A 20,979-nucleotide genomic window follows, 5' to 3' on the forward strand; every position below is an offset into this window, starting at 1 on the left:
TCACTACAGCCTTCCAGGTCCACATCAATAGTCATTGGTATACGGCCTTGATGGCTTGAAATTGACCATTTGTTACTAGCAATGTGCGGCTGTGATAGTGCCATGAGTTTACTTCTTATTCTCTCGCGCATATCCGCGTTGTCAATGTTTTTCTTCTGTTGATGTCGAGGGCCAGATTATTCGTTTTGACAAATGCAACATGCTTGACGGTGAGAAAGGGTAAAAAGTACAAAGGAAAGATCCATGGCTACCCCGGGGACGGCAACGAACATTTTATTTGTTCCGTACCAGCAAGCAAGTGCAGGCAAGAAGACTAAGCAAGGCTCAGGCAATGGCGACGAGATCTCGCCACAGAAGCATGCCGCACGAGAGTATCATAGGAAAGCGAAGATACGCCAACTAGCCAATCCAGGAATGCTGCATAAACGCCACTCGCATCGGAAGCATACGACAGAAAAGCACCAACCATCTGGTGATGATCAACATCGTACCACCTCGCAACGATCCAAGAAGGAAAGCGTTCCTAAGGAAAAGAAGCAACACAATCGTCTGTCAACCATAGACCCTGGGGCTGGCCATCTGGATCCGTTCAACATAGTCCTACCCAATAATGTGCCATCCTATGCACTTGAAATGCTTGATTATGGTAAGCTTACTTTCCTATAACCCTGCTGTGCCCTTCCTCTTTCGTACTGCTTCAGTGTTGATCGACCTGCAGGGGCTACTATCCTTCAATCGGGCATTACGCTATGTCTTCTCCATTACCCCCCGGTAATACCGGCGGTGCAACCGGCCACCTCTGCTTCAACAGCTTCCGGATCTGCATCCAAGACTGTTTCGGCGATCGGTAACCTCAGAGATGTGGTCCTTGCATGTGCCATGCACTCGCCAGCCTCGTTCTATACCATCGCCCTTGCCGGAGCAACCCACAAGTCCTACTCCTCCGACGCTTCTCACCAGATCAAGATTCTTCGCCTCTCGTACACGGTCCAGGCCGTAAAGGAACTCAATCATGAACTCCAGACCCTTACGGGCGACCCAGCGGATGCACTGCTTTTCTGTATCAGCCTGTTGGCAGCCCATGCATCGGCTGCCGGCGGTGATCAGGTGCCTTCTCCTATGAAGGAGGAAACCCGAAGCCCGCTTGCCACAGCTCAAAGCCAGTACTATGGCAGTCTGCGCTGGGAAGACGCGCACATGAAAGCCATTCGCCTGCTGGTCGAGCGCAAAGGCGGCATTCACAAAGTCAAGCTCCCCGGCATAGCGAACGTGCTAGGATTGTACGTTGCTCACCTCCGAGTCTCTTGCCTATGACTGACAGTCTTACAGAGCCGACATCTTCATGTCGTGGTTGACATTGAGACGACCTGCGTTTGCGCTTCTTGCGCCGACAAGCCTTGTGATGTCAACGTTCCCGTCGCCGCCATCCACAATCCCCAGCTCGCTCGCCAACATGTCGGTAGGCTTCCGCGCCTTACCCAAGTCCCTGACCTCGACGCCACTGTTCGGAGCAATCGACACAGTCCGTCTGATTACGATCGGATACGATATGTACCTGTCACAACAGCCGGATGCGCCGTCGCTGGTGAAGATCTTGTGGGCACGAAACTCCGCAACGCACGACCTTCTCTCGCTAGACAACCGCTTCGCGCCTGATGACTCACAGGAGCAGCCCGAGATTGAGACACAGGTGCTGCAAGCCCTGCACAGCCTCGTCCGCCTCTCGACATTAGCATATACCCTGCTGGTGTTGTTTCCCATGCCACGCGTCGCCGGCTTGCACGCAAATCTCAGCAAGCAGATCAGATCGACGCTGAAGGTGTGCGCGGCCATGGGTTTCTGGGACGAAAACCCCAGTCTCCTGCTCTGGGCGACGATGCTGGGCGGGTCGGTCGCTAACAAGGGAGAGCCTGTCAGAGGCTGGTTCATGGACGTGTTGACGACACACTCGCCGATACGTTGTCGACCTGCGTCGTGGCCGGCTGTGCGCGATATCATCACCCGCTTTCTGTGGTTCGATGGGCCCGAATGCGAGGGTGTGGGGAGAGAAGTGTGGATGGAGGCGTGCAAGTGCGAGCCGCAGGGTGAGTCTGCGTCGGAGCCTGAGCAGGATTCGGGGAAGACAGGGTAGATACCTCAGGATCTGACTAATGACACACGGCGTTCTCATGAGTTGATGATGATAGATGTTGTTGTGAATCGGACAATTTCATACTACAGAATGCTGTCATTATATTCATCTATCGATTCCTCCCGCAACTTGTTGAAAAAAGGCTGATCCCCTGCCGTGCTCCCCCCTCTTTGTGCTAATGCTTCGCTCGCACAGAATGACAAGGCACCTCCCCACTCAAGATGCAAACGCGATACAGCGTAAGAAATAAAGGGTATCCAATCTTATGAAAGCAGCACCGCAGTGGCACCTTAACGCCAGACAGTATAACGAATTGGAAACAGAACAACAACCCAGATTAGAGTACACTTCGGTGGTGGTGTCATATTCTCATCAATATCTTTGGGGTCTAGGCACATTGCTAGATCACCTCACGTAGCGCTAAGGTGATGAGGCTAGCGGCTTGCGATCCGAAACGCTTGACAGGCCATCATCGAGTAGCTCTGCTCCCGTCGCGCGTGCTCCCATTTCGGCCTTGCCGTTCTGATGTGTCTCATCCAGCAGCGGAATCGAGTCAATGCTCCTCCTCTTCTCGTGGCCGCTATTTGACTTATCGTCGTCCTTGCCCACATCCCCGTCGACAGGGCCATTCGGCGGACTGAGAAAAGCCCCAGGACTGTTTTGCCACTTGGCCACGTCACGCTTGACTTGTTCGAGTTCCTTCTGGAACCTCTTGCCAAAGACGTCCATGTAGTAGTTGGCGCCGTTCCACACGCTCCACCCGAAAACGACTAGCAGGAAAGTCGCACTAGCCCACCTGTACCAGAACCATAACGGGCAGGGTATGATGGTGAGAAGAGCGTAGGAGTACTGGATCAGCATGAACGCCGGCTCTTGGAGCGGGTTTGGAAGCGAGATGACGAATTTGCCGATCCAGGTATTGGCGTACGATTTACGGAGCCAGGTGAAGGACGTGGGACGGCCTGCTGCAATCTTCTCGCGTCTTCGCACCGTGATGAAGAAATGGTACGAAAGCTGCCATACCGCATAGGGAAACGTTGCCCAGACGAGCATGGCCCACAGACTGTAGTGCTCTGGTGATCCGTAGCTGCTGTATTTGATGGTATAGACTGCAGGGAAGCGCTCCTGGAGGAACTCTCTGGATGATAAGTGGACCATGCAGTGAAGGGCCACTGGCGGCATGACGTGAATGAAAAGACTGGTGACTTTGTCGAGGGAGTGGAAAACCAGTGAATTCCGCCACATGACGATGGCGACTGCGTTGTTGCCATACGCGAGACAGTAGGTGCTGATGAAGAGACGCTTCGATCGAGGGAAACCCCATACAGTGAGTAGACAGAGGAAGTTGACAAAGTAGCATAAGTCGGCGAGGAAGTAGTGGTAGCCTTTCTGTCGGTAGGTGATCAACCTGATGGGCATAAAGTATGCCAATTGCGCCGTGAACCAGTAGTAAAAGTACTCTGGCGCAGCGCCTATCAGGTAGCCACTCAAAAAGACATTGAGGACGGCGGAGATAAAGGACACCTTCTCGCGGATGGTGATGGTGACAGTGTCATTCCACCTCTTGTTGAGTCCATCAACAGATTTCTTCATCCGCGACCGATATTTGGCCAGCTGTTCGTCGGCCGTGGGGACGCGTTTGCGCCACTCGGCCATGGCGCGGTCTTTGGCAGTGTTGCCTGATGAACGTATTCTCTCTTGTTGTTTGGCTATCTTGTCTTTCTGGGCCGAGATGGTGGCCTGCCATCTTTCCAGTTTGGAGGGTAGTGCAAGGTTGTCGAAAATGTCGAAGAATGTGAGCTTGTCGAGGGGGATGTCCCAGTCTTCCTGTAGCGACTGGCTTCCGATATATGATGAGTTCCTAGACAACAGATAAGGGCTTCCCGGCGTGGAAGACTGCCAGCCGGGCGTCATAGCCCCCCCATCTGTGTTGCTTCCGAAGCTTCCAACGCTGGCTGGGAGATCAGCCGCCGCGGCTTCATCAAGATAGCCGGGCTCTGACTTCCGGCCAGGAATCGGTATAGGGTGCGACATGTCGGACGTTCTCGCCGACTCCACTGGCGGTCTGATTTCGTGATGAGAGGTGGGAGAGAAAGAGAAGGTCAGGATGATCGCGACTTTTGGATATTTGTAGGAATCTGGGACTGCGGGACTTCCATCCACTCATAGAATCTCAGATTAGGTGTACAAATGCAGGATACTCGGCACGTGCCAACTGACCCACGACAGGCGAGGTCATGCTGAAGACATGTTTCTGGTTCTGGAGCGGGAAAGTGAGGTATGGACAATAACTAATACGGACTTTTGCAAGAAGGTTGGAGGCATGAGAGTTGATGCATGTGCAAGCATAAAGCGTGTTGATAGGCAGAAAAGGAGACAGATTTCATCCCTACGTCACATGGTCCCCTAGACCCCTTATTTACTTTCAGTCTACAGCCTACAGCCTACAGCCTCCATGCAGGCGGCTGTGGCCTTTCTTTCGCCCCATCGATCAACACGCGCTTCGCGTTGTTTTTGCAGTTTTTGATCTCTCGCGATCTCGTGACATATTGGGCCAAACAAGAAGTCCCTTTGTTCTCAGATTACGAATGGGAATCAGCATGATCTGTGTGATCATCAAGTCAAAGAGCCCGAGTGGAATACAACCACTGTAGGCTCAGCGCCTGGAATCCCACATACGCACTCATTGAATATGCTTTTTATGCATCTGGACCAGCAATAGCTGATCCCATTTCCCAGTGGAAAGCTGCTGAAGTTTGAGAGAATTGATGTGCCCTCTATGCATTGATATTGATGTCCGGAGATATACACGTCTTGCCTAGATCAGACTAGTCGGTATATTATGTAATCCTCCTTTCTCCGAGAAACGCGCACCGCGTCTCTCTTCAATTCTCGCGTATCTGTACAATTCAGCCCGAGCAAAGCCCAAGTGCGACTCCGTCGAATCGAACGTCCATCCAAGGACGAGGTGGTAATCGGCCAGTCTCTCTGCGGATAGTCTCCTCCCCTACTGCCTCCAATGTTTGCGCTGCAATAGCTTTGACTACTCCTCTCGAATACGAACCTCCTACTCCTTCAACCCCGCGCCGCACACACTCACGATGGGCAAACTCATTCGACTTGAGCTGTTCAATTTCAAGTCCTACAAGGGGCACCATATCCTACTCTTCGGTGATGCCTACTTCACGTCCATCATCGGGCCCAATGGCTCCGGCAAATCAAACTCCATGGACGCCATCTCTTTCGTGCTCGGAATCAAATCCTCTCACATACGGTCCACTCACCTCCGAGAACTGGTCTATCGTGGGAGAGTCTTGAAGAAGTCTACCGCGAATGGCGAGACCCAGACAAATGGAGCAAATGGACATGACGAAGAAGATGGCAGCCAGGTCAATGGCACACAGGAACGCAACGATCCCAAATCGGCCTGGGTCATGGCAGTCTACGAAGATGACGCGGGAAGAGAACAAAAGTGGAAACGTACTATCACCAATCAAGGTGTCTCGGAGTATCGTATCAACGAGCGCGTAGTGACCGCGCAACAATACAACGAATCACTAGAGGAGGAAAACATTCTAATCAAAGCCCGCAACTTTCTGGTCTTTCAGGGTGACGTTGAAGCCATTGCGATCCAGAAGCCTCAGGATTTGACCAGACTCATCGAACAAGTCTCCGGCAGTCTTGAATACAAGGCCGAGTACGACCAACTGAAGGCAGAGCTGGACGCGGCCGCAGAGACACAAGCATTTCAACTCCATCGTCGTCGCGGCATCAATTCTGAGATCCGACAGTACCAGGAACAGAAGAAAGAAGCAGACAATTTCCAGAAGAAGGCGGCTGAACGAGATCAGGCAATAGTGACTCACGTGCTGTGGAAGTTGTACCATCTCCAACGTCAAATCGAAGAGTCCAGCGCCGAGATACAAAAGCACCAAAACGATCTGAAAGAGTTTCGTCGAGGTATCGAGAAGTACGAGCGCAATCTCGACGCTGCGAAGAAGGAGCACGCACAAGTGGCGCGAGGTGTCGGCAAAGCGGAGAAAGCCATCAAGGCCAAGGAGAAGGAGATTGAAGACAAGTCCTCGTCTCTGGTACCCATTGATGAGCAAATCTCCGTATCTAACCAGCAGCTCACCAAGTATGCCAACCGAGTGAACTCAATAGTCAAAGAGCGTGGATCGCAAGCTGCAACAGTCAGCCAACTCGAGAAGGATCTAGCCACAGTCGAGAAAGCGCAAGCTCAGTGGCAGAAACAATGGGAACAAAACGCCAACCGCCTAGGTGGACAATTGAGTGATGCAGATCTCCAACAATATACGCGTCTTCGCGAGGAGCTCAACAAACGCGCATCGGCCGATTTGAGTCGAGTTGAGAGACTAAAGAATGATCGAGCACCCATCGAGGCAACGTACAATAACCTCAAAAACAGTGTAGACAGCACTGAGTACAAGCTGCAATCACTTGAGAATGAATACGGCGCCGTCAATGAGCGTAGAGATGCTCTTAAAGAGGTCGCCCAGACGACACAATCTGAGATCGACGGAAAGAAGAAAGACTTGCATAACGCCACCTCGAAGAGGCTACAAGCAGCCCGCACGCGAACAGAGCTCGACGAAAAGTTGGCCGAAGTTGCTAGGAAGCTTCTTGAGGCGGATGATGGCCGTCGAACGACGGAGAAGGAGTCAAGGATGAAGGAGACCATTGCCATGCTCAAGCGTACGTACCCGGGTGTCAAAGGCCGCGTCCATGAATTATGCAAGCCAAAACAGAAGAAATACCAGGAAGCCGTCAGCACTGTTCTGGGGCGGCACTTCGATGCTGTTGTTGTGGATACCGAAGCGACAGCTAAGCAATGTATTGAGTACCTGCGAGATCACCGATCAGGACAGGCCACATTCATCCCTCTTGATACTATACAGGTGAAGGCGCTCAACTCTAACCTCAAAGGCATGCATAAGGGCATGAGACCTGCAATCGAGACGGTCGATTACGACCAGTCAGTCGCCCGCGCCATCTCTTATGCCTGCGGCAACTCCATTGTCTGCGATGACCTCGCCATAGCAAAGGACTTATGTTATAACCGCCATGTCGACGCCAAAGCGGTGACTTTGGACGGCAGCGTTATTCACAAAGGTGGTCTCATGACTGGTGGGCGTGGCAGAGAACAAAATACTCGCAGATGGGACGACGCTGAAGTTGAGAGGCTGAACAAGCTCAAAGATAAACTGATGGAGGAGTTTGTCGCCTTGCCACAGGAGAGATCGCGTGTGGCCGAGGAGCAAAATCTACAGACCGAGCTGAGCGGCCTTGAGAGCAGACTTCGCTACGCCAAGGAGGAACTTGACGCCCTCACCAAGAATCTTCAGAGCAAGAAGCGAGAAATCGACCACGTCAAGCAACAGCTGAATGATGAGCGCCCAAAGATGCAGGCTGAGCTGCGCAAATTGGAGAAACTCGACGAAGACATCTCAGATTATCAAGAGTCCGTCAACAATGTCGAAAACGAGGTCTTTGCCGATTTCTGCCAACAGCATGGGTTTGACGACATCCGGGACTACGAAGCTCGACAAGGTTCGCTCCAGCAAGAGGCTGCACAGAAGAAGCTCGAGTTTGTGACTCAAAGGGGCAGGATTGAAGGTCAACTCAGTTTCGAAAGGTCCAGACTCCAATCCACAGATGACCGACTTGCAGCCCTCCGGGATCGAGAGCAGCGCGACAAGGAGACCATAGATGACCTCAACGAGCAGCGGCAGGGAATCCAGAATGACCTCGATACATTGAAAGGCGATTTGGATGAGCTCCACGCAGAACTGGATCAGCAGAAAGAGATTCTAGCCCAAGCTGCGGAAACCCTAGCAAAGCAGAAACAAGAGGTCCAAAAGCGAAGTAAGGAAATGGAAAGCACGTTCAGAGCCATCAGTGCCCTAGAAGGTGAAATGCAGCGGCACTCTTCATCAAGATACAGCCTCCTTCGTCGTTGCAAGATCGAGAACATTGCCATTCCATTGGAAGAAGGATCCGCAAGCCTGGACAGTGTTCCGATCAACGATCTACCTCTTGAAGATGCTGATACCATGGACGTGGACGAGGACGACCCAACGTCTTCGGCCCTGAAGGCATACAATGTTGCAGACTACGGCATCGAACCAGATTTTGATGCTCTTGATGATGACCTGAAGGATGAAGATAATGACGATACGGAAGCCAAACTACTGGATGATATCACCAAGCTGAATGCGGCCCTGGACAAGATGCAGCCTAATGCCCACGCTGCGCAACGTTTGGCAACTGTCGAAGGTCGTGCCCGTGACACCGAGCAAGAATATGAGGATTCACGAAACAAATACCGCGGAACCAAAGCGCAATTTGAGGAAACTATGGAAAAGCGCAACGAATTGTTCAACAAGGCCTTCTCGCATATTTCGGAGCAGATCGAACCTATCTACTCGAACCTCACGAAGTCGGAAGAGTTCCCAGCTGGTGGCCGAGCATACCTGACCGCCGACGAAGAGGAACCGTACCTCGCTGGTGTGAATTATCACACCATGCCGCCGACCAAGCGGTTTAGAGATATGGAACATCTTTCCGGAGGGGAGAAGACCATGGCTGCGTTGGCTCTTTTATTTGCCATCCACAGTTACCAGCCCAGTCCGTTCTTCGTGCTCGATGAGGTGGATGCGGCGCTGGACAATGCAAACGTCGGCAAGCTGGTCAATTATGTGCGGAATCATGCTGTAAGTTGGTCATGTTCCTCGTTCTCTCCTGAGAGAAATCGTCTAACGACTGTTGAAACATAGGGTCCTGGAATGCAGTTCATCGTTATCAGTTTGAAGACAGGCTTCTTCCAGGGCAGCGAGGCGTTGGTCGGAGTGTACAGGGACCAAGGCGCGAACAGCTCCAAAGTCTTGACGCTGGATGTATGTTTTCACCTATGCTCGCTTGTTGTGTTACGTGGCTAACTCCTATACAGCTGCGCAAGTACTCGTGATCGTACGCTGTACGGCTGTTTTTTCTTTTCTACTCCCTATTCGACATTGTATAATGCAGCTTATGTGGGATGAGCCTGATGTTAGCGTTGGAAAATCTGTGCTTTTTTCCGCGGTAAGGTCCATGTTTGACATGACGAGCTTCGTACGATACTGTGCTTGATATGAGCGGGTGCATCTCAGTGTCTCTATGCAGGTGTGGACAAAGATACACATGTGAACATGATTGTATTACCGATTCCGAATCCCATTGTCAAAGTAGAGTTTCTATTCCTGTCTGGAACATGTACCTAGAAGAAATGGTACAAATAAGATTCGTTATCAGGCACATTCCCTTTTTTCTTTTTCATGTTGGAGGCCTTTTTCCAGCCTTTCCAACTTGCAGGCTACACAGGGCAGTCCTAAAAATCTTGCCGTTCCGTGATCTGTTCACGTACTGGGCCATAATGTAAATCTGCGGATTCGGTCTATAGAGTGTATTTCCAGATCCAAGCGCCCACAGCCTTCGCACCAATGTCATAGAATGGGTATTCAGGACATGCAAAAGTCGAAAAGGGGTACAATTTCCGAAGGCGACAAAGAGTGTCGAGGATCAGTGGTGCAATCAGTCCTTCTTGACTTCCTCTTCTTTTCTTGCAGGCTCCTGCTTGCCCTGTTCGGTGGCGTCCGCTTCGGCCTCTTTGGCCTCATTAGCAGAGGAGGATTCGGCAGCCTCAGCATCAGGCTTTGCCTTGGGCTTTTCATCAATGTCCTTGTCGTCTTTCACGCCCTTGTTCGCAACTTTGCTGTCTTCTGTCTTGCTCGACTCGGCTTGCTCGTTTTCTTCCTCGATGAGTTCTTGTTGCTCCTTGAGCACTTCGAGACGCTGCTTGTTTGTCGCGGCGCCCTCGGCGTTGTGGACTTCAAGTTCGATCTCGTGGAACAACTCCTCCGGGATGCTGCTCAGTACAGCTTGGAGGGCGTCAATCTGAGTGTCAATCTCGCTGTCTTTGCCGGTGGTGTACATATAAGCATTGCTGAGCACAAGCAAGGTCGAGGGAATGTTGTATTTCAGACGTAGGTCCAGCCACATTTGCAGGTCTTCTCGCAGCTTTCCTGGCGACATACCATGGGTGCGCAGGCCTCGTGATGCACAGGCCATCTGCAACTCGGGAACTGATAGTGAATCGACTCCTTCATATGAAATGGCCTTGTCGTCACGTTTGATCTGTCGCATGCGGTGGCGAATCTGATACCGCAGCATGGCATCCGTGCCGAAAGTGTTCAAGTTCATGTACTTGCACATTCCCACCAGCTGCGGTCTGGAGAGATTGTCTAGGGTCAAGTCGTCCTTGAAGATTTTGCACACTTTGATGACATCCTCCTTTGACGGGGCCTCTCCCGTGGCGCGGACTTTCCGGAAGAACTCCGTGAATTCCTCTTTCTTTGCATTAATGGCGGAGACAGGGAGACCGGTCTCTCGAAGGGTATTTCGAAGGAAGGAGGAAACTTGCTTCCGAGATTCCCGAAGAGATGCCGCTTTCGATTCGCGGGACTTCTGACCCTCGTAGGTGGATGGAAGCATATTCGGGAAGAGTTTAAGAGCGACTGGCAAGAGCAGTTCGGCGAAAGGCACGATGACAAAAACTGAGAAAGGCACCAATCGACCCAAGTCCTGAACTGTTCTTTGAAGCTGTGAGTGTGTTAGCAACCGGGAAGCAATGCCACGGAGTGCAAAGTATCTCACCTGTCGGTTTTCACGCCTGCTGAGCTCATACCCACTAGCCATCTTCAGAGCCAGTTTTGTAGATATTCTGACTTCGGAAGCCAACAACTTGGTCCCATCCCAATAGTGCAAGATTTCCTTCTTTATTTTCTGTCCAAGCGTCAATTTCTTGGACTCTTCCTTCTTGCTCGCGACGGCCTTAGACTCGGCTTGTTGGGTTTCAGCGGCGCTCTTGCCAGCAGCTAACTCGGTCAAGCTGGCTCTGTCGAGCGCTTCGGTCTTAGGATGCATGGTCGCCCCTGTTTTGGGAGTTTTGAGCTGTTCGTCGGACTTCTTCAATTCAGCGACCGTGGGATTTGCCGATGTCGTCTTCTGCCCCTCCTTGGGTAGCGGCTTCTTGGCCTCATCGATATTGAAGCCAGGGGGCGGTCCGTTGTCTGAACCATGAGTGGAGGTTTCGGTAGCATAGTTTCTCTGTGGCAAAAGAATGGCCAGCGCTTGTACTTTTGGAGGTAGATCTCGAGTGAACTTGGATCGAGAGGAATAAGCGGACAAGAGAGGAGAGTGTGAAAGACGATGCTGGCCTGTCCTTCATCAGCGCATTACTCGTAAACCGCAATGGCCACACATACCCTGCAGCAGGAGTCTCCTGGTGGCAGCATTGCTGACCAGTCTGGAACCTGAACTCATGACGGCTTGCGGAGGCGAACGGAAAGCAAACAAGGGCGAGAGTCTATTTTCGACAAGGAGCGAGATCGAAAGGAACACCGGACGATGTATAGAGAGTAAGTCCAACGGTCTCCAAGGTTTCAAAATGATGGTATTAGAATGTTTGAATTACTGTATGAGACGGAGTTCGAGGAGATCATGGGAGCGCAAAGAGAAGCCTGGAAAGACGCAACCGCAAGGGGAATCATGGTCACGTGATTTTTGTAGCAACTATGAAATCAACTATTGGCTTGGGACCTGACCGTCACAACAAAAATGACAGATGCGGAGCGGAGGAGTCCCCGGCTGAGGCTCACCGCACGGACACCCGCAAATGTGCTCATAATCGGCAATGAGAATGCTTCAGCACTCATTTTTATGTCATGACATTTGCATGTCTCTGATGCAAACCGACCTGGTGACAATGCTCTCGGAGACCGGCGTGCATGGAGCTCAAACCTGAAAGAAGCTGCGTTGGCACGGTAGAAGCTTGTCATCGCAGCCCATCCGGTCATACTGTCCACAAGGCCATGACGGTTGATTATGGAGCCGCGTAGAGTCTGCGAGGCAGCAGTAGCCGCTGGAGGAATTCCTGCCCTCATAATGGTTCGAATTTCACAATGTTTGTTCAGAGGCAAAGTCTGTCTCACTCCGTATCACTCTTATGATGGCCGTTAGCAGGATTTTCCATGGGAGTATCTTCTGAGCCATCGCGTTTGCGCCTCTTTTGTTCGGGTGACGAGACGGAGGAAGTGTTGCGGCGTCTGCGCGCAGCCGGCTCATAACGGCGGAGCGAGCGTCTTCGCTTATGAGGCTGTCGTCGTCGACCGGGGCTTCTGCTGTGACTCATACTGCGTCTACGTCGCTGACTTGGTGGACTCGGGCTGCGACTCAGACGGCGATCATCGCGTGCATTGCGACCTTTGAGAACATCAGCTCGCTTGTTGCTTCCTCGGTTATCAGAAGAGTAAGAGGGAGATCTCTCATGACGTCTAACATCTCTTCCATAATCCCGTCTCTTCTTTGGCGACCTTGACCTGGATCTTGATAATGAGGACGAATAAGATCGATCTCGACGGTCCCTGCGGCGGCGAGGACTCGGGCTCCGGCTGACGGAGGAGAATGAACGACTTCTGCGGCGTCTTCTAGGCGGAGGTGAGCGTGATAGATCAGAACGTGTTTCGGATCGTGCGCGTCTTTCACCGCTTGAACCCGAGTCCCTTCTTGGCCTCCTTGCCTGCTTGGCTGGGGGTGAGTCCGTCCTGCTTCTGCTCCTGCTCCTTGAAAGCGGCCGCCTGCGCCTCGGCGGTGAGCGACTCCGTGAATGAGACACTGATTTGGATCTCGGTGGGGAAGCATCGCGTCGCGGTCGGCGTGGAGAAGGTGATCGGGAAGCAGATCTCGAAATGGACCTTGTCGGAGACCGTCCACGCCCAAAATCTCTCCCTCGGCCACGACCACCTGGAACATAGGTATCAGCGTCGCGACGAGGAGGACCTCCTCTGAAAGGGGAGCGTCTGCGAGGTGGTGGAGATCTCGAGAATCGCGGTCTGCGGGAGTCAAAGTCTCGACCACCAAAGTCTCGACCACCCCTGCCACGCCCTCCTCGTCCTCGGCCACGCTCTGCTCGTTCTCGTTGGCGGATCGTATCGACATCTCTCTCGCGAGTTTGTTCGTGGTCCTTACGTTGCTGGACCTCAGCTGCGGCTTTTTCCGCATCGATCTGGTGCAAATCAGCATATGAGCGGCCAGGTCCTGGCAGGCAGCTCACCTTCTCTTGAATCAGTTCCAGCTTCTTGGCTTCCAACAGCTCTTTGGGGACGCCTTGTGGGTTACTTTGGGCGCTTAGGCATAGATTCCATAGATCTTTGCAAAACTTAGGAGTATCCTTGTCAAGAAATCCGGTAAGCGAGATCTGTAGCGCTTTGATGTCGGGCTGCAATGGTCAGTCCAGTCATCAGGCTTTGAAGCAGGCCAACGTACGAAGCGCGAACCCTCGAGCAGATTGAAGCAGAGTTCGATAACAACGTCATCTTCAGAGCCAAGAACGTCTGAGATCTTGCCTGCAATCCATCTGGAGATCCGGGTCAGTAATCTGATGTCCGTCAAGCGCGGCCGACTGGGCACATCGGACTCACTTTTTCATAACCTCAATATTGACCTTTTTCATATCGACCTTCTGGCTGAACTCGGGAGGGAACTTGGTCTGCCGCAGCAGCTTCTGATCAACAGCGGTCGCCATGTCTTCGGAGGCCACAGAAATTTGTATGGGCACCCCAGGTTTTTAGTGTTGTACTGCGCTGCGCTGCGCTGCGGCTGGAGAAAAAGTTGCAACTCCGCAGGCACAACATGAAGAAAGTCAAAATGCGGAAAGTAAAGCGAGATAAGAACAATATCGACGTCAATATCAACAACAAATAATAATGCCTTTCTCTTGTTTATCCTCACCGTGGGCTTTTTGCGATTGCTTTGAGTTGGAAAAAGATACTCAGAAAGCAGCTTAATGTACTGCTTCGAGTTTCGTGACCTTGAAGTGCTCCCGGGCATCATGCTTTGCACCTGCGTCTCATTTGAATACAGCAAGAGCACCTGTGCTACTGCTCGTTGATGCTGACTTGCATTGCCTTAATGATCCCTTCTTCTCGTTCAAGCCTTCTCGTCCACTTTCCGTATTGTCTTAATCCCCTTTTGCCTAACGTCATTATCCAGCATACAGTGTCGATGTGGCTCATCAGATAGACGCAACAATCCTTACTCAGTCGACTTGGGCCGGCCTCTCCCTGACCATCTTGCCTGCCGATGCCCCCAGGATTTGCCGAATTCTTTCTCTTCTCTAGACCGCAAATTCGACCTAAAGCCTCCACAAGATTGGCATGAGTCTGTCTGCTACAGGAGGAATCTTTGCTCATCTCTGACAGGCCTGGGACCCGCAAGACACCGCCACATACTCTCCTTGAGGCACGCACAACAAGCATCAAAGCCATCCAAGCATCGAACCAGCTCAACGTTTCTTTAGCCTGTCGTCCTCCGTTGCACCTCGCAAGGTTTCAGTCGTTGCCCTCGTCGATCTCTTTGAGACGGTAGGTACACCTCTTCAAGAGACTTAGGATCCTGGGGCTGACTAAATGCAGAAGGAAAGGCTGAGTAGGACCCCTACAGCTCAGCTGGACCGCCCCTTTACGAATCCATCTTTATCCCTGCAGAGAAGATACACCACCGCTCTCGCCTCTCATAAACAATCGAATCCAGACTACCATTCTGAAGCTTTTGCCCCTAAGCAATCTCATCGCGCTGAAGACTTTCGGAAACTCGAACAGCCTCTTGCCGATGAACTCACTAGTGCCTCTACTGCACCCTCAGAGACTGCCAAACGACCTGCTCCATACTCTGATTCGGAAAAGCCACAGATCAGTATTAGGACATCTTACCAATCTATTTCAATCCCCATTCCTGAGGATATCCAGCTCCCGATCGTGGCAACCATCCATGCTGCCGGCTCGTTCGACGCGCAAATGTCAAGCACCATTGTGGAAGAGGGTAGTGAGGCTGGTAGCAACACCGGCGCCACTCCCCGGCCTCGGCGGACGCAGCGTCGAGCAACAGTCTCTGGACAGTCTACTGATACGACAACGCGAGACAGCGAAAGTCAAGATGTCTCTTCCGGGTTGATACTGCCCTTCCTTGCAAGGATTAGCAGGGGTCGCCTCAACGTCTCCGAAGCTAGTATTCCTGCCCCCAGAAGTTCGGAAATCATGGCACATGGACAAGTCTTTACACCTACGCACGAACATTTCAAGGAATTGGTGATGGATGTTGATCAAGCACAGCCTGAAATGTATGTGGATCAAACACAGCCTGAGGAACGTGGCGCGTTCGCCGATCCTGAACAGAATGCTCATTCCGACGAGACAATCACAGTCATTGCAATCAAAGGAAGGAAAGCCTCCACTGGGGCGGAGGACGAGGCACCTTTTCCCAAATTGACCGAACCTGCCACCACAGATGTAACGGCCACTCCAGCAGACCTCACATCAGATCCGGATAGCGCTCGAACCCAGATTGCGAACATCCTGCCAAACATTGAGTCTCTAGGGCCTCTAGGTGTACCGCATATCAGAGTGCATAGACCGAGCGGAACAATCATGCCACCTTCTTTCGAAACGTCGGCCGTCAACAGCGACGAAGTCCCGGCCACCCCTGTGCAGTCTCTAGCACAGTCTCCTGCAGGAGCCACGACAATCTCTCCGGAAGCGATTGACAGCATCACAGCTGCAGGAGCGCTACTCAGAAACGGCCCAGTGGATGCTCCGACAAACAGCATTGCTGATCGCCCCAACGATGCCTCAACCACACAGGGCCCGGTCGAAGAACCCAACGAGGGTCCGAGAGAAGAGTCCAATGGGGGCCCGGGTGAAGAGCGCACTGGGGTCCCCGGTGAAGAGCCTAATGGGGGTCCGGGTGAAGAGCCCGGTGAGAGATGGTCGCCAAAATCTAGGAAGCGTAGCAGACGGAAGAGAATGTTACGCAAAGCCAGAAAGATTGTTATCCGGAAGAGCGTTCTCAAGATCATGCTGGGCCGAGAGCTGGCCAATGATGTCCATCCACGGCTCAACCGAGTCAACTCTAGCGTTGCAGCTACTCCTCAGTCTCTAGACGGCGCAAGTGATCTTCCGTCAGCCTCACCAATGCGAGATGAGCGCAGGCGAGATGCTCGGCAAAGGCAGCTGGATAGAAAAGTCGTCGTCGCCAGAGTTCATGCACGAGCTGAAGGACTCGAAAGATGTCCGAGTTGTCATGGGCCTACTAAGACCGCATGTCTCCATCGGTTTCACCGACTGGAACTCAAATGTGACAGGCCAGACATGAGTGTCGTACAAAGACATGCAGCCGCATCGGCCAAGGTGGCAACGGTCCAATGTGAATGCCTCCATTGATCGACGGGCTCGGGACGCACCGGTTCAGCTGGAGGTGCTTGATATGTGAGAGTCAAAGGAACGTCGAGACTGCATCAACCCGTCGTGCTCTATCGACTGAGATGGCTTGGTCTAATATCCAAGGAGGCAAGGGAGGTTGATACATCCTTAACGAGTTGAGATATTGTTCCCACAAATCCATCGTTATTGTACAAACCAGCTGCCTAGATGTGCGTTCTTTGTAGCCCTTAATCAAGCTCTGTCTAGGGCGTATAGAACCTCTGCAACTTCCTTTCGAGCTTGTAAGAGTTCCGGATCAGGTCCATTCTGGAGATATTTGACTTTGACATCATAATGCAAAGAGACGAGCTCATTCGCTCGCTGAAGATCTGGATCCGAATCTGCTATTTTTGATGCTGGCTGATTTACTAATGGCACTTTGCCATTGCTGGATTGCTCTGATGGCTCACCAGATGTACGGAATGTGTTGTTCGCTGGTTTCACCAAAGCAATCGCGGCATCGTAGGACTAGGACAAGGCGGTCAGCAAAGCCTTCGTATCGTGATGACTTGATTTTAAACTTACACAAACGCTCAATGATTTGAGATCCGATAGAAAAGCGGCAATCTGCATCTTGTTGCTGGTGGGAACGACTCAAGGCTGGTATAGTGTAAGAAGATTGCAAGGCTGAATATCATTCATGCATTTTTGGTTTAGTACCTCAATGGTTGGTGAGTGAGTGTCGGTGTGTGACATCGAAGGCATTTCCTGTCTGACGCAAAACATTCAACCATAACCTCACAGAGACTACGTCAGACGGAAAGAGCTTTCGGTTGAGGTTTCTACTTCAATAACTTCCGTTCTTCTCGAGCAGCTTTCGGCGGGAGGACTTTCCCTGTCGAACTGCCTGTCAAATCACATTCATTTCGAGGCGAGGTGCAGACGAAGGTCCATGGCTGTTCCAGTATGTAGGAGTCTTTTCATCAGCAAAGTCTGATATCATGTCACCAGCTTTGGGGTTGCGTTCTACGTGGATGGCAGTTTGGCTTGTCATCAATCCATTCTTTCGTGGTGCGGAAGGTACAGGACGTATGGGCATAGCCTAAACATCGCTACGGGTTCTTTCTCCAGTCTTGTTGTCAGGATGCAGGTAAATCAGCAGGCTAGAAAGTCCGGGGCAATTGCGGGTGCCAGCTAAACGTCTGCAGTGACCTGACAGGCGCAGACAATTCGGCAGCACACCCGCGCAACTCGTCGCTTCGATGCTCAAGCACACACATCATGATACCACTGTTTCGTCTATTATCCCTGCGCTCAACTCCTCTCCCCCTCCCCAACGGGTGACCGTCTCGCAGACATTCAGCGGCCAACATACCCTACTACATTTCAAGCCGTTCTTGATTTGGAAAGGCTCGCTTGGAAAACCCTCCGTGGTAGTTCAGGCGTGCCATCACCGCCCAGGCGTCCTCTTCCGCAGGAGCCGGAGCGCTCATGCCTACGTTAGGCCAGCACGCTACTTGGAATCGACATCTCGCGACTGAAAGGGAAGCGACAGCGTTACGGCATGGATATCGATCGGACTGCAAACGAGCCGGCTCGTTCAGCAGTACCAAGCCATGCCGTCCTAGGTATTCTTCTCGAGGTAAAATTTGCAGTCATCCGGCATCGTCCTCGCAAAAGAATGGGTTGAGATTGGCCATCAGGACTAGGGTATTCGTTCTAGAGCCCCCTTCAGGAAACGACCTCGTCTACCTGCATGCCGCACGAACGGCTTGAGATTACGCGATGGTATGTCTGCATAGGCAAGCTTGCTACTGTACCACTATACGAGCCTTGGATTCCCGGGTGGTCCAACGGGAGCGGTGCCTTTCCGCTCTCCTTCGTCCTGTTCGTCTTTATTTCAGAACCGACGAGCGGCCAAGACCTTCAAGACAGGCTTCACAGGTTGTGTTCGGGGAACTATGCTTTTGTGTAGATACTATTCAAGCGGACTCGTTTATTGTTCCTCGTACGGCAATGATCTGTCATTCCAGGCTCTCCGAGTCTCGTGCGTAACGCAAATCGTCCATTTTGGCCTTTGGAAAGAGCAGCAGCACTTCATTAATATTTTGTCGAAGGGGGCCTGAGCGCAAGAAGCTACCAGTCCTGGAATCTGGGGATCAAAAAGCGTGTCGCATTTGCAATTCCGCTGATCAGCACCTCTCACTCACCACTGAGACCCTGTACAAGACGGGATGTGCACACAATGCATTTGGAGGCGCGCAATCAGTCTCGCCCGGTCGATTTCCCTTTCTGGAAACATAAACGAGGTCAAGAACGCCATGGTACGAAGTTGGCTTGAATGACATCAAGGCATGGACCCCCTGGAGGCGATGTTCTCGAGCCGGGAGAGCTACATCTGATATGGCAGAGTTGACATGCATCATCGCGCAGCTGTTGCTGGATCAAGCAGTCAGAGCTCTGATCTCAGGCTCAAGTTGCCCAAGGTCATGGCCCCCGAATACGACTTTCGTGATAGGTCAGGACTCCTCAGCCTTGCCTCGCAATATCAGCTTTGGCCATGACCCAAATAACAAAGCCTTGTTGCCTTCGCTGCGTGTCAACGACTGACGACACAGCCTGTCATTTCCTTCTTCTTCTTCGGCAATGCACAAGCAAAGACGTAACATGTGCTTTACGGAATGAACGCGCAGGCCAGGCGACAGACGTGCAATAGTGCCATCCTTCAGACCACGAATCGTCCAAGGCATGTCTCTGATCAACTTGATCACTAACCATCTCTCAGCGGGTTAGTCAAACATACTAATCTGGTCCCCGACTGAATCGATGTGATTACACCCATCAATTGTCCCTGCGTCAAACTGCATGAGGCCTGCCCCTCGCGGCAACGACTCCTTCGCTTCAACACCAAGATGCTTGTACGATATCCTACCTCCTCCTGGGAACAGGGTACAGTATAATTTGCTTCATCCAGTCAGTCAGGATCTCAGCTCTCACTCACCACTCATGCAAGGAAATCGGAAAATGCAAGGGAAGCCACCCTCCAAGATCCAGCCGACGGCCCTCCAGCAATCCTTCGCGAAGATGGTTTCTCCTCCCAGCGAATATCTCCACACCGTCCATCCTGTCCAACTCAAAACCAAAGTGGCTTGAGCTTCGCGGCATGATGTATCTGTTTACGAGTATGCAAGAGCACGTGCCAAGTATGGTCTCGGGTCCCCGAAAACTTGGGCTGGAGGGCTTAGTAGTGATCGGAGGCCATACACCAAAGGTGCCATGAGTCGTATGAAACCGGTGTCGAAATGGATACCGAATAAGGCGATTCTCGCGAAGGGGCGATTTCCCAAGAATCCACTCCAGGAATCTGGGGTGATATGTCGTCAGAGTCATCAAAGAGGCTCAATTTTCACAGCTGACGGTGGGTTCTCTTACTGCCTTACCGTCGTGAATCCAGTACAGTTGTAGTGTTTCAGCCTTGTAAGGATAGAGGCGAAACCGCACCTACTCAAAAGACAGATCCAGGAATCTGGAAGCTTACTCCAATGGTCTGTGTGCTGTCATTTCAATCCGTTCTGCGCCCCCTTTTCTTCTCCGCATGATCAGAGCCTTGCGTCCACTATATGGCACGGCTCTTACGGGCCAAACTCATTTACACAATATCACCTCTCTAGCCCCTTGCCTCCACGTACTCCTAGCAAAGCGTACAGTCACTTTGGCGGGATTGTGATTTAGGCATGATAGTAAAGTTTGCTATTCTATAATCCGGGCTTCTTATCAGGGGAAAGCCGATGTTGTCGAGCAGACCTGGATCTGACCTTGCAACATGAAATCCGTCGGGTTGGGGCTCCTCGGGTTAGATGTTCATGTTGTCTAACACTGGGCACGAACACTACGACACACGTGTTGCAATGTTCACACATTATGGTTGACCTCAATCCTTCCGGCATGAAGTTACATCGCAAAAGCGGTACCACGCTGTGGCTTGCACAACCGAGGTTGAGTCATAGTAAGACTCAACGGGCAGAAGCTGCAGAAAAGACGAAGGCAGACCACCATAGAACGCGACAGGATACGTGTCTTGGAGGCTGTCTGCATCTTGGTAGGTCGATTACTTTCGATTGAGCTTGGCTTTCCAACACCATATCGATCTTGAACGGGTGGCCCTGCCAGATGGGCTAGTCCGTGCCGGTATCCGTGAACGTACGGGTATGACTGCTGACGAGCACAAGCATCATCGCGTGGAGATGCAATTATGCCTCCGAATCGATTCCGTAAAAGGAGTAGCGATCTTAGCATGGCTCAAGGCCCTTAAGCAACGTCATATTATTGTATGTCATTGGGAATCCTTCGAGGTTGGACCCCTTGGGGGGTGACCGGGAATAAATGCTGAGACGACGAGTCCCAAGCATGATCCTAGTCAAGTCCTTTGTGCATGCTGCTCATTTTTGGTAACGTGGTCGATCTCAAATAGCCGGTCTGAACAGTGAACGAGTGCGAAGGGACCTGCCCGTGGGATGGTCGCGCCGTATGGCCGGA

General features: G+C 51.9%; 7 protein-coding genes across 7 annotated transcripts; 3 read left to right on the top strand and 4 right to left on the bottom strand.

Annotated features, from left to right (window-relative positions):
* The first annotated feature begins 137 nt into the window (after positions 1–137).
* On the top strand, positions 138–2,341 carry EDD37DRAFT_239710 (uncharacterized protein). Its single transcript, XM_062810585.1, has 3 exons — positions 138–646; positions 719–1,280; positions 1,330–2,341. The coding sequence occupies exons 1-3, from the start codon at positions 244–246 to the stop codon at positions 2,129–2,131; spliced, it is 1,767 nt and encodes a 588-aa protein (XP_062672826.1). The 5' UTR covers positions 138–243; the 3' UTR covers positions 2,132–2,341.
* Positions 2,342–4,272, bottom strand: EDD37DRAFT_239711 (uncharacterized protein). The gene has a single exon (XM_062810586.1). The coding sequence runs from the start codon at positions 4,163–4,165 to the stop codon at positions 2,552–2,554; it is 1,614 nt and encodes a 537-aa protein (XP_062672827.1). The 5' UTR covers positions 4,166–4,272; the 3' UTR covers positions 2,342–2,551.
* Positions 4,273–5,232: 960 nt separating this feature from the next.
* On the top strand, positions 5,233–9,119 carry EDD37DRAFT_656131 (P-loop containing nucleoside triphosphate hydrolase protein; the record flags this gene model as incomplete). Its single annotated transcript, XM_062818808.1, has 28 exons — positions 5,233–5,571; positions 5,605–5,661; positions 5,695–5,745; positions 5,767–5,799; positions 5,824–5,997; positions 6,040–6,154; positions 6,176–6,304; positions 6,326–6,354; positions 6,376–6,493; positions 6,524–6,539; positions 6,561–6,642; positions 6,667–6,759; positions 6,781–6,873; positions 6,901–6,957; positions 6,982–7,050; positions 7,090–7,170; positions 7,198–7,204; positions 7,232–7,326; positions 7,366–7,398; positions 7,423–7,521; positions 7,546–7,638; positions 7,663–7,739; positions 7,761–7,777; positions 7,808–8,017; positions 8,045–8,164; positions 8,195–8,865; positions 8,929–9,048; positions 9,102–9,119. The coding sequence occupies 28 exons, from the start codon at positions 5,233–5,235 to the stop codon at positions 9,117–9,119; spliced, it is 3,096 nt and encodes a 1,031-aa protein (XP_062672828.1).
* A 602-nt stretch (positions 9,120–9,721) lies between these two features.
* Positions 9,722–11,512, bottom strand: EDD37DRAFT_656132 (LETM1-like protein-domain-containing protein; the record flags this gene model as incomplete). The annotated part of the gene is made up of 3 exons (XM_062818809.1): positions 9,722–10,789; positions 10,844–11,406; positions 11,455–11,512. 3 exons carry the CDS (start codon positions 11,510–11,512, stop codon positions 9,722–9,724), a joined length of 1,689 nt encoding a protein of 562 aa, XP_062672829.1.
* Positions 11,513–11,711: 199 nt separating this feature from the next.
* EDD37DRAFT_620971 (uncharacterized protein) lies at positions 11,712–13,885 on the bottom strand. The gene is made up of 4 exons (XM_062815970.1): positions 13,669–13,885; positions 13,514–13,604; positions 13,302–13,466; positions 11,712–13,253 (listed from the first exon to the last, which is right to left on the bottom strand). The coding sequence occupies exons 1-4, from the start codon at positions 13,770–13,772 to the stop codon at positions 12,177–12,179; spliced, it is 1,437 nt and encodes a 478-aa protein (XP_062672830.1). The 5' UTR covers positions 13,773–13,885; the 3' UTR covers positions 11,712–12,176.
* A 770-nt stretch (positions 13,886–14,655) lies between these two features.
* Positions 14,656–16,464, top strand: EDD37DRAFT_605774 (uncharacterized protein; the record flags this gene model as incomplete). Its single annotated transcript, XM_062814836.1, has 1 exon — positions 14,656–16,464. One exon carries the CDS (start codon positions 14,656–14,658, stop codon positions 16,462–16,464), a length of 1,809 nt encoding a protein of 602 aa, XP_062672831.1.
* Positions 16,465–16,579: 115 nt separating this feature from the next.
* Positions 16,580–17,170, bottom strand: EDD37DRAFT_240215 (uncharacterized protein). The gene is made up of 2 exons (XM_062810590.1): positions 17,029–17,170; positions 16,580–16,971 (listed from the first exon to the last, which is right to left on the bottom strand). Exons 1-2 carry the CDS (start codon positions 17,074–17,076, stop codon positions 16,696–16,698), a joined length of 324 nt encoding a protein of 107 aa, XP_062672832.1. The 5' UTR covers positions 17,077–17,170; the 3' UTR covers positions 16,580–16,695.
* Between the last annotated feature and the right edge of the window lie 3,809 nt (positions 17,171–20,979).

Source organism: Exophiala viscosa (assembly GCF_022695815.1).
Source record: "Exophiala viscosa unplaced genomic scaffold EDD37scaffold_2, whole genome shotgun sequence".
Taxonomy (NCBI): domain Eukaryota; kingdom Fungi; phylum Ascomycota; class Eurotiomycetes; order Chaetothyriales; family Herpotrichiellaceae; genus Exophiala; species Exophiala viscosa.